Source organism: Carcharhinus amblyrhynchos, chromosome 23 (assembly GCF_965287045.1).
Source record: "Carcharhinus amblyrhynchos chromosome 23, sCarAmb.v2.hapA, whole genome shotgun sequence".
NCBI classification, from domain to species: Eukaryota; Metazoa; Chordata; class Chondrichthyes; order Carcharhiniformes; family Carcharhinidae; genus Carcharhinus; species Carcharhinus amblyrhynchos.
Window position 1 is genome coordinate 43,884,957 of NC_137346.1, and position 18,970 is coordinate 43,903,926.

Genomic DNA, 18,970 nt, shown 5'->3' on the forward strand with positions numbered 1-18,970 from the left:
AATCAAGCAAGCTGCTTTGTTCTGGATGGTGTTGAGCTTCTTGAGTGTTGATGGAGATGCACCCACGCAGGCAAGTGAAGAGTATTCCATCACACTTGTGCCGTGCAGATAATGGATAGGCTTTGGAGAGTCAGGAGGTGAGTTACTCACCGCAGTATTATTAGCCTCTGACCTGCTCTTGTAGCCACTGTGTTTATGTGGTGAGTCCAGTTGAGTTTCTGGTCAATGGTAACCCCAGTGATGTTGACAATGGGGGATTCAGTGATGGTAACACCATTGAATGTCATGGGGCAGTAGTTAAAATGTCTCTAATTGGTGATGGTCATTGCCTGGCATTTGTGTGGCGTGAATTTCCTTCTCTAAAGGACATTAGTGAACCAGATAGGTTTTTCTGACAATCGACAATGGTGCCAGTCAATTCTTAATTCCAGATCTTTTTTATTGAAATCAAATTCCATCATGCTGGATTGGGATTCGAATCCGGGTCTCCAGAACATTAGTTGAGTTTTCTGGATTAGTCTAGCAAGAATGCCTCCCCAGTCTTATCAACTCAGATTAAGTCATAGCAGCAATTTTATGTAGGAACATGGCTAAGATCTCAGGTTAGTATTTTCTAAGTCTCAACACAACTATGTTTAGCTCAAATGCTTATCAGCCAGCAGGCCAGCCATGGTGTTTAAGTTAAACTTACCATATCAGTATCTTGTGATTGTACACTGTCTAACGTTCCCTCTGGGCATGGACTTTCTCCCACACATGTTCCATGTCTTAAGATGGGTTTCCAGAGCTGAGATTCTACAACAGATGTAACCTTCTCCACAGGTAACTCAACAGCAGGGAGTAGTCCTTTACAGAGAAAAAGATGCAAGTTTCTCAGCAACATTGAGTATATAATTACCATGTGAAATGATTCAATTACCAAAAGAACGTAAATAGAGAAAGATATTGCATGTATATAATGTCTTTCATGAACCTGACAGACCCCTAAGCTCTTTAAAGCCAACGAAGTGTTTTTGTTGAGTAGTCACTGCTGTAATGTGGAGATAAATATTGGCTGTGACTCCATGGCAAGCTCCCTCTTTGTAATAAGTTCATGGAGGCAGAAGTCCCTTCATCAAAATCCCCTTATTTACAACGCCAACTGCTCTGTATCAGAGTGCTATCAGTCAACAGTCCACCTTCGGGAGAGCCAGAGGAACTGACACTCCCGGTTAAATACAAAGGAAAATCTTCTTGATTGACCCAGCAATTGGTCCCTTAATCAGGGAGTTCATATTCCAGTAGGCTAACCTCAATGGCCTGATTAAAGTCATTCTACTCTTCTCCTTTTAATAATGCAGTGGGATCTTTTATGTCCACCTTAGGGGATAGACGGTTTATCGCTTCATCCAAAAGTCACACTGTGCTAGAACGCCAGCCCATAACGAGATGTTCAAATCTCTGGAGTGGGTCTTGAACCCATGGCTTTCTGACTTGGAAGCAACAGTGCCACCCACTCGGAAGGCCAAGACCTGTACAGCCATCTGCATCAAAATTACAAGTTAATCAAAAAGATTACTAAAGGATTGCTATATATAATTCAGACTGGTTGACTAGATGAAGTCAAGCATTCCATCTTCTCTGTTACACCTTCCAAAACAAAGTTTATTTTCTTCTAATCCTTGTTCTCCCACTGAAAGGTCCCCAGTGTTTTGAGCCTAAACTGGAAAGGCAAAAAGGCACAAAAATTAGCCAGCCCACTCCACCGGCAGGCGCACGCTAAACTGGTTGCCAGTGACTCTGCTCCTGATCCTGCTAGAGTCTCGGGGATTGGAGGGGACCATCTCACAGTATTGGCTATCTGAGGCACTGTGAGAACAATACTGGCATTCACAGGAGGAGGTGTTGAGTTGAAGGTAATGGTGCACTGGTTGGCTGACCTTTTCTCCTGCTGTCACCATCAATCATTTGACTGCTCCCATGGGCCTTCATTATAAAGGAGCCAACACTAGCCAGGGCCCAAATTTCAAGCTAGGATTGCCAAGTGTACACCACTTATACCCACCAATCTACCAGGTCAACCCAGCACCAAGGTGCCTGGGAGTGTGGAAGAACAGGGTCAAAGAAATTTCCAGGTTAGAAATGCACTCCCTGTGCTCCACTCTCACCAGGCACTAGAAATCCTATCCCATTTCCCTTCCCTCCATTCTATGCCACTTGTGGCTCACCAGCATCCAAGGACATCACTTGACTGCAGATTATCGGGGTCTCTGTCAGACTTAGATTTTCCCACATGTTCCATTCTCCCATTAGCAGAGAGGAGACGTCCTTCTATCAGAGAAATTCTCCCAGCTTCCGTTTCACCTCCACCCACATCGTCACCTCCTCACCAACCCTCCAGCCCTAATTCCTGAAAGGTTTTTCATCAAAACTCACCTGCTGCGGAAGAACTTAAAAGTTAACACTGTGACTGGGGAGGAAATTCACTTTATAAAATATGGAAATAACTAGTTATTTTACAAATAAGCATCTGGTCTTTTTTTTTGCAAAGTACAAAAGCACGAAGATGTTCACAACTTTTTTATTAGTGTGCCCGTGCTGAATCTGCTACTCACATTACACGTATTACAACAATCTTTAAACATTTTAAGAAACGAGGGAGCAGCTTTGGGTAATTGTTAGAAAATTGGTTTGTCCAGTTATGCAGGTCACAGCTGTATTAGAAAACAGGTAAACACCAGTACGGCAGGTCTGCATTACAGGGCAGGACTTGCAAACCCACTGGAATTTTGAAAGGGTATTTTTAGTGGGGGAGAATGCAAACATTCTCAGTAAAATCTGAAAAGACCAGCAAAGCCTGGGTGCAAATACAGCGGGAGGGAAGTATAGTGTCAGCCAGCCAAAAGAGCACGAAGGTGATGCATGATAGCAGCCAGGAAAGGCATTCATCCATGCAAAAGAAGTCATTGTACACAAAAAAGGAGAGCTTTCACCCAGAGAAATGTTCACAAGAAGTTAGATAAGGCAACAGAAAGCAGAAAAAAATGGAACAATGTGACATAGTGGGTAAGACATTGATGTTTCACTTCTGAAATCAGAGAGCAAATCGAGCAAGCAACAACACTTCCATCTGTCTGCAGGGGTCCAGTGTAGACTAAACCTTTTGCAAGTTTTCTTCTGTCGTGTACCCAAGTGACCATTCACTATCTAATATTAACTCTAGGCGCTCTCTTTCAACCGCTTAAAACAGAACAAAAAGAGACTTACCGCAGGCTGAATTTAGAGACAGAGCCCGGGAGGCAAGGCAACCCATTAGTCGCGACACGAGAAGCTGTAAATCTGCCACCCAAGGTACCCGCACATCTGGAAGGCCATATGCTTTGACCATGAACTTGTATCCCCACTCATTATTACAGTTGTCAGAGTGGAAGAGAAACTGCAGCCTTGGGCCGGATTTAAACGTCACTGACTGCAAAAAAACAAGAGGCAAGCAAGAATCTTACACACAACCAGAGCTAATCATTATTTCAGTGATATCCATCACCAAAGTCCTGTTTTCACTGCAGAGGGCAGACTGATACTTGGGAACAGGTAGGATTTTTAAATGAAACAGTTTCTCTTAACAAAATTTCCAAGTAATGCACAGACCTCAATTACAGCCACGAAAAAAAAATCAGTGAAATGAAAAAGCCATTATTATTTTTTACTGAACAAAACAGACCTGATGTTTTTAAAAAGCAGAGACACCTAATGACAAAATTCCAGCCATGATCTGGAAATCATCTCAGCACAGTGTGGACACTTTGTTTGAACAACCTTGAATTCAGTCTACTTTCCCTGGGCAACAGTAGCATGTTTCCTTATTAACAGTTCTGTCCTATACCAACTCTGATGCTCAAAACAAGCTTTTGCACAGCTCTTCAAAGCTCCAGATTTGAAAGTTTCCATCAGAAACTTTGAGATTTCCAGATAAAAGTTTCAATTGAGCATTTTTCCCACCAAAGGTTGTGAAATGGTGCACTGCAAGAACCCAACTAGACCCAAGGAAGATTAGGAATTACAAATAGTTAAAGAGTAGTGTCACATAGAGAGGTAATGCTCTCAGCCCATTAGCAATGTACGCTATAGCACCAAGGACACCAGGATATTAAATTCCAATTTCCCTCGTCTGCAAATATTAATGGATAAGAGCAATCTCAGAACCATTTATATTCTTAGTTGCGTAAGACCACGTAAATTACTGAATTGTGCTGAGTAAATATTTGGACTCCACTGAATTATGATGTGTGCCTGAATCACAAGACTGTTAGATGTCACTCTGATTCAGTAATGGGCTGGAAGAGAGAGTAACAGGGTAGTTGTTATGGGGACTTTAACTTTACAAATATTGATTGGAAACACTATATTTCGAGTACTTTGGATGGGTCAGTTTTGGTCCAATGTGTGCAGGAGGGTTTCCTGACACAGTATATAGATAGGCCAACAATGGCGAGGCCACATTGGATTTGGTACAGGGTAATGAACCAGGCCAGGTGTTAGATTTGGAGGTAGATGAGCATTTGGTGATAGTGACCACAATTCGGATACGTTTACTTTAACGATGGAAAGTGGTAGGTATATACCATGGGGCAAGAGTTATAGCTGGAGGAAAGGAAATTATGACGCAATTAGGCAAGATTTAGGATGCACAGGATGTGAAAGGAAACTGCAGGGGATATGCACAACTGAAATGCGGAGCTTGTTCAAGGAACAGCTACTGTGTGTCCTTGATAAATATGTACCTGTCAGGCAGGGGGGAAAGTGGTCGAGCGAGGGAACTGTGGTTTACTAAAGAAGTTGAATCTCTTGTGAAGAGGAAGAAGGAGACTTATGCAAAGATGAGACGTGAAGGCTCAGTTAGGGTGTTTGAAAGTTACAAGTTAGCCAGGAAGGACCTAGAGAGATAAGAAGAGCCAGAAGGGGACATGAGAAGCCTTGGGCTGTAGGATCAAGGAAAACCCTAAAGCTTCCTATAGGTGTGTTAGGAATAAAAGAATGACTAGGGTAAGATTAGGGCCAATCAAGGACAGTAGTGAGAAGTTGTGCGTGGAGTCGGAAGAGATAGGAGAGGCGCTAAATGAATATTTTTCATCAGTATTCACACAGGAAAAAGACAATGTTGTCAAGGAGAATACTGAGATACAGGGTATTAGATTCTGCAGGATTGAGGTTCATAAGGAGGAGGTTTAGCAACTCTGGAAAGTATGAAAGTCCCGTAGGCTGGATGGGATTTATCCTAGGATTCTCTGGGAGGCTAGGGAGGAGATTGCAGAGGCTTTGGCTTTGATCTTTATGTTGTCATTGTCTACAGGAACAGTGCCAGAAGACTGGAGGATAGCAAATGCTGTCCCCTTGCTCAAGAAGGGGAGTAGAGACAATCCTGGTAATTATAGACCAGTCAGCCTTACTTCTGTTGTGGGCAAAGTTTTTGGAAAGAATTGTAAGAGATAGGCTTTATAATCATCTAGAAAGGAATAACTTGATTAGGGATAGTCAACACGGTTTTGTGAAAGGTAGGTCATGCCTCACAAGCCTTACTGAGTTCTTTGAGAAGGTGTCCAAAAAGGTGGATGAAGGTAAAGCAGTTGATGTGGTGTATATGGATTTCTATAAAGCGTTTGATACGGTTCCCCATGATAGGCTATTGCAGAAAATGTGGAGGCATGGGATTGAGGGTGAATTAGCGGTTTGGATCAGAAATTGGCTAGCTGTAAGAAGACAGAGGGTGGTGGTTGATGGGAAATGTTCATCCTGGAGTTCAGTTACTAGTGGTGTACAGCAAGGATCTGTTTTGGGACCAGTGCTGTTTGTCATTTTTATAAATGACCTGAATGAGGGCGTAGAAGGATGGGTTAGTAAATTTGCTGATGACACTAAAGTCGGTGGAGTTGTGGACAGTGCGGAAGGATGTTTCAGGTTACAGAGGGACATAGATAAGCTGCAGAGCTTGGCTGAGAGGTGGCAAATGGAGTTTAATGTGGCAAAGTGTGGGGTGATTCACTTTGGAAGGAGTAACAGAAATACAGAGTTCTAGATTAACGCTAAGATACTTGGTATTGTAGATAAGCAGAGAGATCTCGGTGTCCATGTGCGTAGATCCCTGAAAGTTGGCTACCAGGTCGGTAGGGTTGTTAAGAAGGCGTACAGTGCATTAGCTTTTATTGGTAGAGGGACTGAGTTTCAAAGCCACGAGGTCATGTTGCAGTTGTACAAAACTCTGGTGCGGCCGCACTTGGAGTACTGAGTACAGTTCTCGTTGCCGCGTTATAGGAAGGATGTGGAAGCATTGGAAAGGGTGCAGAGGAGATTTGCCAGGATTTTCCTGGTATGGTGGAGAGATCTTATGAGGAAAGGCTGAGGGACTTCAGGTTGTTTTCGTTAGAGAGAAGAAGTTAAGAGGTGACTTAATAAAAACATACAAGGTGATCAGAGGATTAGATAGGGTGGACAGTGAGGGCCTATTTCCGCGGATGCTGATGGCTAGCACAAGGGGACATAGCTTTAAATTGAAGGGTGATAGATATAGGACAGATGTCAGAGGTAGGTCCTTTACTCAGAAAGTAGTAAGGGCTTGGAATGCCCTTCCTGCAACAGTAGTGGACTCACCAACATTAAGGGCATTTAAATGGTCACTGGATAAACATATGGATGATATTGGAACAGTGTAGGTTAGATGGGCTTTAGATTGGCTTTCACGGGTCGGCGCAACATCAAGGGCTGAAGGGCCTGTACTGCGCTATAATGTTCTACATTCTAAAATGTGTCCCAGTTGTATCTCAAACAGAATAAGTGGCAAGTATGGATTACAGACATTTCACGCTGATGTGGCTCTCATGGATTAAATGGAACAGTCGATAATTATTTGTCCTTATAAAGCACCTTTAATGTACGAAACAGAATGTCAGTGAAAACCTTTAGGGCCACTGCATATTCTATGTGTTAAGGGACCATTACCAAGTTAAGAAGACAGGTCTTGCATCTCATCTAACTCCTGGTCCCTCCAATAATAAATAATACGACCCAAGCCCTCATCCTAAACTACATGCTTTAAGACCTGGCGAAAGTCCAAGATTTTAAGAGGTAGAGTTCAGAGGCAAGTATGCAAATATACAATAGAGTCATTGAGAAGCTTACCGTTGGCCATTTCTCTGTTCCAACCTTCCCATCGTAGCGCACTTTCACTCCTCTAGAGTCTGTAAATTCCAAGTAATCGTACCTTCAAGAAAATAATTCCTAAATAAATACTTAGAAACTGGAAGGTCTTCAAGTCATTTTGTACAAAGTGTTGATATATCAAGAATTCTACTTATAATTCACATCACTCAACTGAATAAACGTTTGGACTAAAATTCTGATTTGGATTATAACAATTATACAAGGAGCTACAATAAGGACAGAAGTAGCATAACATTGCCTTGAGAAGTCGAAGGGAAATGATCACAATAACTCTGGAATCAAGAAAGATCTAACGAAATGTTAAGAATATTCAGCTCTCTGGCAACTCAGGCTTTCAAGATTACAAATAATAATCTAGATAAGAGTCATTTGGGCAGAATAATCATTATACCAGAGACAGAAAATGATTAAAACAGTAATACAAGTGGGTTGAAAAGGAAATTAAATTTTTGGAGAGATTCACTTTGGAAGGAAGAACAGGGAAAAGCAATATGAAAGATACAATTCTAAAGGGGGTGCAGGTGCAGAGGAATCTGGGGGCATTTATGTATAAGTCATGGAAGCTGACAAGACAGGTAGAAAAAGTGTTGAATAAGTAGAGGCACAGAGTATAAAAGTAAGGTAGCTGTGATAAACCTGCATTTAAACACTGGTTCACCCTCAAATGGAGCAGTTCTGAACACAACATTTTAGGAAAGATGTAAGAGTGGGGAAAAGATTCATGAAATCGGTTCCAGGGACGAGGGACTTCAATTACGTGGATAGATTGGAGAAGCCGGGGCTATTCTGGGCAACATGTTGGCACAGTGGTTAGCACCTCTGCCTCACAACACCAAGGTTCAATTCCAGCCTTAGGTGACTGGCTGTGTGGACTTTACATGTTCTGCCTGTGTCTGCATGGGTTTCCTCCGGGCGCTCCAGTTTTCTCCCACTATCCAAAGATGTGCAGATTAAGTTGATTGCCATGCTAAAGTGCCGTTTAGTGTCCTAAGATAAAGAACAAAGAACAACCCAGCATGGGAAACAGGCCCTTCGGCCCAATGAGCCCGCGCCACCATTTCAACAAAGCCTTTTCCTACACCTACCCTGCCCCATGTGTATGTGAATGGTACCCCTAATGTAGCCAGATTCAGGGGACAATAGTGTAGGGTCAATTCGGTACACCAATCAGCCTAAGAGCACATCTTTGGGGTGTGGGAGGAAACCCGAGCACCCGGAGGAAACCCACGCAACCACAGGGAGAATGCGTAAACTCCCACAGACACTGGCCCAAATCCATGTGTCTGCACAGCTAGCAGTGAAAGTCACTGAACTGTTGTGGTGATGGTAGGTTAGGGGGAATTAGTAGGGTAAATACATGGAATTTATGGGGGTAGGGCCTGGGTAAGATGCTTTGTTGGAGGGCTTCCTTCTGCACTGTAAAGATTCTAGGTCTGGATTCAGACCCCTCCTCTTACTAGAACTGACAGAAGATTAAGAGGAGATTTGATAGAGTTGTTCAAAAACAAGAGGTGCCAAGACTGAATAAATAGGGAGAAATTGTTCCCACTGGCAGAAAGACTGAGAACCAGAAGATACAGATTTAAAACAATTGGCTACAGCGACATAAGGAAGAACATAAGAATGCAGTGACTGCTTAGGATCAGGAGTGCATTGCTGACAGGGTGTGATGGAAGCTTTCAAAGAGAATTGGACAATTATCTGGAGATAGAAAATTACAGCGAAAATGCAGAGTAATGGGATAGAGAGCAACACAGGCATGAAGGCTAAAGGGCCTCCTTCTGTGCTGCAAACATTCTACGGTTCTATAAAAGAAATTGAATGGCAAATGAGAAGGAAGAAAGCAGAGCAGAATTGAGACCAAAAAGGATTCAGTCCTTTTTTTGTTTCCCTTCTTTAAACCTCTTGGTTCTATGGTATGGAAAGAACACAGAGCAACAATTACTTGTTGCATATTTTGTGTCTTAATGTGGTACATCCACAAGATGTTAACATCTCAGGTGGAAATGGGCAGATAATATCAAACAAGGGCAGAACATTTATAAAAATCATAGTAACTGCAGAATACCTTATAGTTACAGGGATGTTAAAGAACACGTCAAAACCAATCGTTATAAACCTCACCATTTGGCAGTGCTGAAGCTACTGATTCCATAAAAATACTTAACTTTATTACTATATAACATGGACCAATATAACATGCATTAAAATTAAATCTAATTAACAATATTAAACACACTATAAAATTGTAAGATCAGTTTAAACATATAATCAGTGAATTCAATGATCTATAAACATTTTCAGAATTTTGTAGTTTGGAACAGAGTGGTTCCTCAAAATTTTTCTTTGATATTATTTTGAGGACCTTCAGCAATGTATTATTATGTTCCAGCCATTTTCCTTGTTCTCCCTTAATAAAAACAAAAAAAAATTCTCAGTTCTACCATGCGTGATCTCCATGTTTTAATCCTTCAAATGTTCACACTTCTTTACTTATTCATTCCAGGTTTTCAAAAAGGAATCCTCATCATCCACATACCTTATAGTTACAATAACCACTGCTACCTCATCATCATCATTACATATCACAATATCTGGTTTAAAGAGTTGATTATTTTCACTTTTGACAAAGGGTTCAACACAAACTGTATGGCCATGCTTCCAGACATAATCTTTCAACACATTTTAAATTTTGTTGTGTCTAAAAATTCTTGCATTTTTGACAAACTGACAATATCCAGTTCGGTGGGAGACGGTTTAATTTACCAGATTATACCACCAACATTTGGAAGTTAAAAACAGTTCTACCAAGTGATAAAAGGTATTGAGTTGAAAAGGCATTACTTCTGATTAAAAGACCAAAGATAAAATTGGACCCTATAACAATTAAATGCAGCCAGTCATTGGAAAATGGGTCATTATCAAAATAGGAAATTCCAATACCTTGACATTTAAGATTAAACTTTTTACATTCCAATTGCTGCCAACTGAGTTTTTGATCCTCTGGGTTCCCTATATTAACAATCATATTTTGAGGATTATGGGCAATTATTTCCCTAATGATACCCAGCTCCAACTGCTGCCCAGATTTATTCTCAATGGCAGGGTCTTGAGCCCACACTCTTGGCGCGCAAATCCCTTCCAGAGACACAAAGGTCAGTATAGCCCTGGCAACATCCCCTGGTGTGGGTATGCCGGCGTTGGACTGGCGTAAACACAGTAAAAAGTCTGACAACACCAGGTTTTAGTCCAACCTATTTATTTGATAATATTCTCACTAGCTTTCGAGGGGACAGCCTGAAGAGGCTGTCCCCTCGAAAGCTAGTGAGAATATTATCAAATAAATAGGTTGGACTAAAACCTGGTGTTGTCAGACTTTTTACTGTGTTAACATCCCCTGGCACAGGTTGGTCCTGCCACAATGGTGCTGGCAGTGCCAAAGACAGGCCCTAGGATTCCCATGATGGGAAAATTCCATCCAAAGACTTTGCAATATATAGATATAGTTCGGTTAAGCGAGTGGGTCTAAGTCTGGCAGATTGAATACAATGTGGGAAACTGAAAGATGGTCCACTTTGGCAGGAAGGACTGTACAGTGTGCAGTTTTGGTCTCCTTACTTAAAGATGATATAACTGCATTGGAAACAGAAAGAATTTCTTTGAGGGCCTTTAGTCTTTGGGATTCTCTTTCCCAGAGAACAAGTGAGGCTGGGTTACTGAATGGTTTCAAGGCTGAGTTGGACAGATTCTTGATCTATTCAAGCAACTAGGATTATGGGGCCAGGCAGGAAAGTGGAGTTAAGACCATATTTGTGGGGTCGGTACAGGCACCGAGGGCGGATGTGAATGCCAGTGATGATTGTGGAGGGAATAAGATGCTGGCAATGGATAGGGAGGGCGTGGGAGATGGAGATTCCAGCTATGGGTCTAGGACTGAGGAGAGTGAGCTTTTTGTTCCAATCTGGGCACTTTTTAAAAACGTCGCCTCAATCTCAGTGCAGCCGGTCTTACCAGCTCTAAGAGTCCCTGCCTCACCAGAGTAATGACGTAAAACACACCCACTCTGTGTTCTCCAGACTAAGAGGCTCAAAATCTGGAGAAAAAAGATAGAGCTTCACACCCATTTTCACGGCAAATCTGACACTCGTCAAATTCTGAATAAGATCGCCCCCACCATCTAGTTCATAGAATGGAAAGGAGCAGGAAATCACTATCTTCATTTATTCTAAGGTTATTACACTCCCATGGCAAATGGAATTTCAGATTCCAATTTTGGCAAACCCAAACCTCTATCCATTCCTCCCACAGTCTGAAAGACACGCTGGTTAGGTGCATTGGCCGTGCTAAATTCTCCCTCGGTCTACTCAAACAGGCCGAATGTGGGGATTTTCACAGTAACTTCATTGCAGTGTTAATGTAAGCCTACTTGTGACACTAATAAATAAACAATATTCCTTGAATATAACAATCCACTGGATATCTCACTTGGGAGATGAGGATATTTTTAATTGCTGATCATATTGTCAAGGGCTATCATTCATTGCTACATTTGTTACACTAATTATTTTCTTTCTTCCTTCCCCACCGACTAAAATTAAGTAATTCCTCAGAACATCACCAGTAGAATCTCAATGGAGACTGGTGCTTGAAATTGGACCATACCTTTTCTCTGTTTCACTTTTCTCATCAAACTCCACTTCAAAGAACGTAGCGCCCGGACAAACAAAGACTGTTGTTTCATGACTGTTGTTTTCATAGTTGTGTGTCGACTCCATGCTCCACATCCTGAGAAACACTGGCTCCTCGGATTTCTCCAAGCTCTCACCATCAAGCTGTTGGTCAGAATCCAAACAAGGGCTCGTCACTGTTCCATCAAACATCTTCATGTGGTGTAAGTAGACAGGTTAAAATGTGGATACATACTGGAAAGTTTCAAAACCATATTAGACATACAATCTATATTAATGACTTGGATGAAGGGACCAACTGAATTGTGGCCAAATTTGCTGATGAGACAGCCGTGTAGGAAAGCAACTTGTAAGGAGGATACAAAGGGCAGGACTTTCAGGCCACGCTTGCCCCGAGGTCAGAAAATCCCACCCAAGATCAACAGACCTCTGCATGGTCCATAGCCTGCCTGCTATGATTCTCGTGATGGGTGGGATGGGAAAATTCCACCCAAAGAGTATGCAAAGGGATATAGATTGGTTAAGTGAGTGGGCATAAATTTGGCAGATCGAATACAGCGTGGGAAACTAAAAGATTGTCCACGTTGGCAGGAAGGACTGTCTAGTGAGATCACACCTGGAATACTTGGTCTCCTTGTTTAAAGATGGATATACGTGCATTGGAAACAGAAGTAGTTTGCACATTCTCCCTGTGTCTGCGTGGTTTTCCTCCAGGTGCTCCGGTTTCCTCCAACAGTCCAAAGATGTGCAGGTTAGGTTAACTGGCCATGGTAAATTGCTCCTTAGTGTCCCAGGTTGCTTAAATTAGAGGGATTAGTGAGTAATATGTGGGGATATGGGGATAGGGCCTGGGTGGGATTGTGGTTGGTGCAGACTCGATGGGTTGAATGGCTTCTTTCTGCACTGTAGGATTTCTATGAGAAGGAATTTCTTCTCTGATAGCCTTCAGTCTTGGGAATGCTCTTTGCCAGAAAACAAGTAAGGCTGAGTTACTGAATGGCTTGAAAACTGAGCTGGACAGATTCTTGATCTACTCAAGCATCTAGGGTTATGGGACCAGGCAGGAAAGCAGAGTTAAGGCCATAATCACATCAGTAATGATATTCCTGAATTGTGGAGCAGGTTTGATGGGCTGAATGGCTTATACCTGCTCCTATTTTTTTATCATCTTATGGACACATCTTCTGGGTTATTACCAGCAAGACTATACAAACAAATAGTGCAGATCTCAGGCACAGGCTGTGCTACCTTGATAAAATCATCACCAGTTTCATGACAGAGGATCTTCAATGTTTTAGCCAGTGGAGCGAAGGCTTGTAGCAGGGAACAGTGAGGGATGTCCAAACTGGAAAGCTCCAAAAGAAAGATTACCTACAACAAAATGTTGGAGAAGCATTATTGAATGGTTATGTATAAGCAAGCTAAATTTATTAGCGGGAATAGAACAGGTTCAAAAACATATAAACCATAGAATCAGTGTATTTGATGGAATGGCAAATTAAAGAAAATGTCAAAAGTAATGGAACGATACATCTTGAATTGTCACAGCTCATTGAATCTTGGGATCATACCAAATGACCAGAAAATATAGCTTTCAAAAACATTATGCTGACAAGGGCTGGCCAGCCAACTTAAGATCACAGTGATGTTGTTCTGATTACAGTAGAATCTACTATAAAGGTAGCTGTTCAAAATAACATAGGTTTGGTTATTCCCAATAACATTTATTGGAATTGTCCAATAAGAATATGGATAGGACAACTAGACTGGAAGGCACATTAGATATGCTGCCTTTAGAGACATGTAAAATCTCTCAACACTGAGCTACCGGGTAGGGGGAAATAGAAACAATATTTCATAGCGAAATATGTCAGGCCATACATTCATTGATTCTAAATGTAAATAAATTACTTAACATAATCCTCAAACAATATCAGGGTCTAGCTACTATAGTTCCAAAAGCATAATATTGTGACGTATGATTTCTATGTCAAAGTAACCACTACCAACATTCTTGAAGAATTATGGTGAGCACATGTGGAGTATTTATTGATTACTCTACTCAAGAATAGAGAGCAGCTGTTAAAACCTACTGGATTTTAGGTTACTAGATTATCAAACTACCATGTCCGGGGACCACTTACTTCGGTAAAATGACCCTCTGGATCATATAAGGTCCTACCCCACCCATCTTCACTCACCACCGCAAAAAAACTCACCGTAATAAAGGGGAGCTTATGGAATATATAAATATTTTGCATAAATATTTTGCCACATTTTGCGCTTAAGTGTAATACATTTATGTTCACTAAGCATCAGAAGTAAATTAGTATTTCATTCCAGAAACAAAAGTGTAAACATTATCATATTATGAACGTAAGATAATAAGTTTGTTTGAAACATTCTAACATGTTATAAAATCATCACAACAATCTTCTGAGAAAATAATAATCATCTTATATATAATCATGAAATCAATGGGAATGTAAATCTTGCTTATTAAGCTACACTGTCGTTGTTTGTGCTTATGGAGACTCATGCCACGTACACAGGGGAGAGTCTGGTTGTGTGACGTCATGCGGGTCATAGAGAGGAAGGTTCTGCTCTGTTCTTTCTTATAGGCTTGGCTGTGGCATCACACATCAGTGACCAGAGCCATGATCATCCAGAGGAACGTGGCAGATCACCACCATTGATCACACATTGTGAGCCACTGACAAAGGGCAACCGAGGTTTCGTTGAAGTCCATGAGATTCACTGTAAATGCTACCCTGAACTTAGGCCTTCTTTCAAAGTGTCAATGAATCTGTGTACCAGTATGTGTGTGAAAGACCCAGCAACCAGCTCAAATAACAAGGAATCCCAGCAGCACACCCAAAGGTCACACTTCCTCAATGCTATTACCAATCTATAATACTGTAATGTCAGCACAACTTGGCACTGGGTGCTCTGGGGCAATTCTTGTTTATGTTAGCATTAATATTTAATATTTACATAGACAATGAGGTTGCTGGAGGTGCAAAAATGCATGGTAAGCCAACTAAAAGGGGAGGCAAAGGCCTTAAGGTTTGTCTATTAATTCAGAAACTCAAATAATGCTGTGGACACTCGGGTTCGAATCTTGCCACTGCAGATGGAGGAATTTGATTTCAATTTTAAAAAAATTAAAATTTAGAATCTACTGATGACCATAAAAGTATTGTCGCTTGTCTAAAAAAACTCATCTGGTTCATTAACGTCCTTCAGGGAAAGAAATTTGCTGTCCTTACCCGATCAGGTCTACATGTGACTCCAGAACCACAGCAATGTGGTTGCCTTTCAACTGCCCTCAGGCAACTAGGGATGGGCAATGAATGCTGCCCAGCCAGCTATGCCCATGTCCCACAATTGAATAAAAAAAAAGACGATCACAGATTCAAATCTTGTAACAGGAGACAAAGCCATTTGGTCCAGCAGCCTGCGCCTGTTCTTTAAAAGGGGCGATTACGTTCGCCCCATTCACCTGCTATTTCCCCATGGCTCTGCAACATGTGCTGACACATCTAACCAAATTCTAAATTGTACTCAAGGTCAAATTGGACTGCATCTTTCTAATAAATTGGGAGCTTATGTCTGTGTAATAATTTTGATCAACTACAGTATAAAATATTAATGGCCCACTGTTAAACAAATTAACCTGTAAATCCATTCATTAGAAACAAACTGCAAATCCTGGAAATGGAAAAGAACAAAAAGAAGCTAGAAATACGAACCCATCTTTTGCCCTTTAATGATTTATACTCCATTATTCACATAAATTGTGCAGAAAAAAACCCCACAACATTTTCATATATTGTGAGAATATCTGTTTTTTTTTAAAGAAACGTTTCATTAATATGTGTATTTAGAGGTGCAAACATGTCTTAACTCACATACCAGTTGTCTAGTTGCCATCGCAAGAAAAGAGTCATTCAGGTTTGACATGATCTTATTCTCAGTGCATTTCACCATCAGGAAATCCAGTACATTGGATGCGCTGGAGATGTGTCGTTTGACATCTGTTCAGTAATAATAACGGCAAATAACAGAAAGCAATGCAAATCAGTTCCAGCTTCTAATCTAGAGCATTCTCTATTATACAGATGAAAGCTTCTGCAGTCAAATCAACTCCACGAAGATCACGCAAACTTGGATAAAATCCTAACCTGTCCTATACAGAACACCCAGTTAATGTTACACTTCTCTTCAACATTAGTCTGAAATGTGACACAACCAATGGTTAAATGTCTTGTTTATAATCACAGGGATGCTTATTAAATAGTTTTAAAATATTGCATTATCACATCTCAGGCTTTTCTCCTTGTTGAAGTAACATTAAATAATAAAGTAGGTGTTTCCCACATTCCTAGCTAATTATTAAGTAGAATGATTTATTGATAATACTCATATTGAAGAACTCAGGAGTACTCAACAGTCAACGCAACTATTTACAAATAAATAGATTCTCTTCTCTCCCAGTAAACAAAACTAGAACTAGAAGTGAATCAATCGACCCAACCCAACCCAAATTACAATGTAAATCCCATAAAGAGGTACTTCTGATCGCGGAGTCATAAATAATGCCAAAATCCATAGTACACAACAATTCTAGTGCATTTCATTGCTTTGTCCAATTAGAAAGAACTTGTGTTACATAAGAACATAAGAAATAGGAGCAGGAGTAGGCCATCTAGCCCTTCGAGCCTGCCCCGCCATTCAATAAGATCATGGCTGATCTGTCGTGGCTCAGTTCCACTTTCCCGCCCTCTCCCCATAACCCTTAATCCCCTCTCTTATCAAGAACCCATCAACCCGCTTCTTAAAAATATTTAGCGAGGCAGCCTCCACCACTTCAACGGGCAGAGAATTCCAGAGATTCACCACCCTTTGAGTGAAGAAGTTCCTCCTCAACTCCGTTCTAAACCGCCTCCCCCTTATCTTGAGGCTGTGCCCCCTAGTCCTACTGTCCTTTTTTGAGCAGGAAGAGTCTCTCCACCTCTATCCTATCCATCCCATTCATCATCTTATACGTCTCAATGAGATCTCCCCTCATTCTTCTAAACTCTAACGAGTACAAGCCTAGTTTATTCAGCCTCTCCTCATAGCTCAATCCCCTCAACTCCGGTATCAGCCTAGTAAACCTCCTCTGCACTCCCTCCAGGGCCAAAATATCCTTGCGCAGGTGCGGCGCCCAAAACTGCACACAGTACTCCAGCTGCGGCCTCACCAATGCCCTATACAGCTGCAGCAAGACCTCCCTACTTTTATATTCAATCCCCCTCGCTATGAAGGCCAGCATACCATTCGCCTTCCTGACCACCTGCTGCACCTGCAAGCTGGGTTTTTGCGACTCATGCACAAGGACCCCGAGGTCCCTCTGCACCGTCGCCTGCTGCAGTTTTTCGCCACGTAAGTAATAGTCCTTCCTACCATTCTTCCTACCAAAGTGGACCACCTCACACTTGCCAACATTAAATTCCATTTGCCATTTCCTGGCCCATTCGCCCAGCCTATCTAGATCCTTCTGCAGACTCTCCACACCCTCCGCACAATTTGCCTTTCCCCCAATCTTGGTGTCATCAGCAAATTTCGACACCCTGCACTCGGTTCCCTCCTCCAGATCATCTATATAAATGGTAAATAGCTTAGGCCCCAGCACTGACCCCTGGGGCACCCCACTAGTCACCAACCGCCAATCCGAATAGCACCCATTGACCCCCACTCTCTGCCTCCTATTTGACAACCAATCCTCTATCCACGCGAACACCCTACCCCCAACTCCATGTCCCCTGACCTTCTGCAATAACCTCTTGTGAGGTATCCCAGCATCAGGACACGACAAGGATCTGATTAGGTGCTCCGGTTTCCTCCCACACCCCAAAGATGTGCTATTAGGCTGATTGGAGGTAATAAACTGTCCCTAAATTAGTTTTCCCTCAATGTGGAATGCCATAAGCATAGATAAGGGTCATGGGTGGAGGGGGGACTGGTAACGTTAAAATGGCGGCGCGGGCTCGTTGGGCCGAAGGGCCTGTTTCCCGGGCTGTTTTGTTCTTTGTACTTTAGACCCATTAATTCATTTCAAAGTTCAGGTCTCACAAGTGTTCGTGAAAAGAACGGCCAGTTGGCTTGCTGGAGGAAACTGCCACTCTTTTCAGGCAGTTCCGCAGAATAATTTGTCTCTGCTGGAATCACCCAAAGAGCTCATCCAAAGTTCAACACTTCAGGTCACCCTATCTCTCCACAGTAAAAGGCTGGGTTGTTGCTCAAGTACTAGACTGGGGCTTGATCCCACATCCTTCTCATAGAATATAGAACAGTATAGCATAGTACAGGCCCTTCAGCCCTCAATGTTGTGCCGAGCTATGTCCAAACCCAAGATCAAGCTATCCCACTCCCTATCATTCTGGTGTGCTCCATGTGCCTATCCAATAACCGCTTAAAAGTTCCGAAGGTGTCCGACTCCACTATCACAGCAGGCAGTGCATTCCACACCCCAACCACTCTCTGAGTATAGAATCTACCTCGGACATCCCTTCTATATCCCCCACCATGAGCCTTATAGCTATGCCCCCTAGTAACAGCTACATCCACCCAAGGAAATAGCCTCTGCACATCCACTCTATCTATCCCCCTCAATATCTTATAAACCTCTATTAAGTCACCTCTCGTCCTCCTCTGCTCTAAAGAGAAGAGCCCCAGCTCCCTCAACCTTTCCTTATAAGACCTGCCCTCCAAACCAGGCAGCATCCTGGTAAATCTCCTCTGCACTCTCTCCAAATCCTTCTTCTAGTGAGGTGGCCATTACTGCACACAATATTCCAAATGTGGTCTCATCAAGGTCCTGTATAGTTGCAGCATAGCCCCATGACTCTTAAACTCAAACCCACTGTTAATAAACGATAACACATAATAAGTCTTCACGGCTCTACCCACTTGAATGGCAACCTTCAGAGATCTGTGGATACGAACCCCAAGATCTCTATGTTCCTCAGAACCCTGCCGTTGACTCTGCAATCAGAGTGCAAAATATATTCCAGTGGCCAATTAATAGTTCATTCAATCGACCA

At 42.1% G+C, this 18,970-nt stretch overlaps 1 protein-coding gene across 3 annotated transcripts in view; it reads right to left on the minus strand.

Moving 5' to 3' along the window:
• zzef1 (zinc finger, ZZ-type with EF hand domain 1) overlaps positions 1-18,970 on the minus strand; it is a 242,207-nt gene that overhangs the window by 133,504 nt on the left and 89,733 nt on the right. For all 3 annotated transcript variants that reach the window (XM_080211009.1, XM_080211011.1, XM_080211012.1), the window contains exons 20-25: positions 15,798-15,919; positions 13,131-13,253; positions 11,857-12,026; positions 7,153-7,234; positions 3,247-3,448; positions 692-846 (exon numbers count right to left, since the gene is read on the minus strand). In XM_080211009.1, coding sequence (XP_080067135.1) covers positions 692-846; positions 3,247-3,448; positions 7,153-7,234; positions 11,857-12,026; positions 13,131-13,253; positions 15,798-15,919 — 854 coding nt within the window. The remainder of the gene's footprint in view (positions 1-691; positions 847-3,246; positions 3,449-7,152; positions 7,235-11,856; positions 12,027-13,130; positions 13,254-15,797; positions 15,920-18,970) is intronic.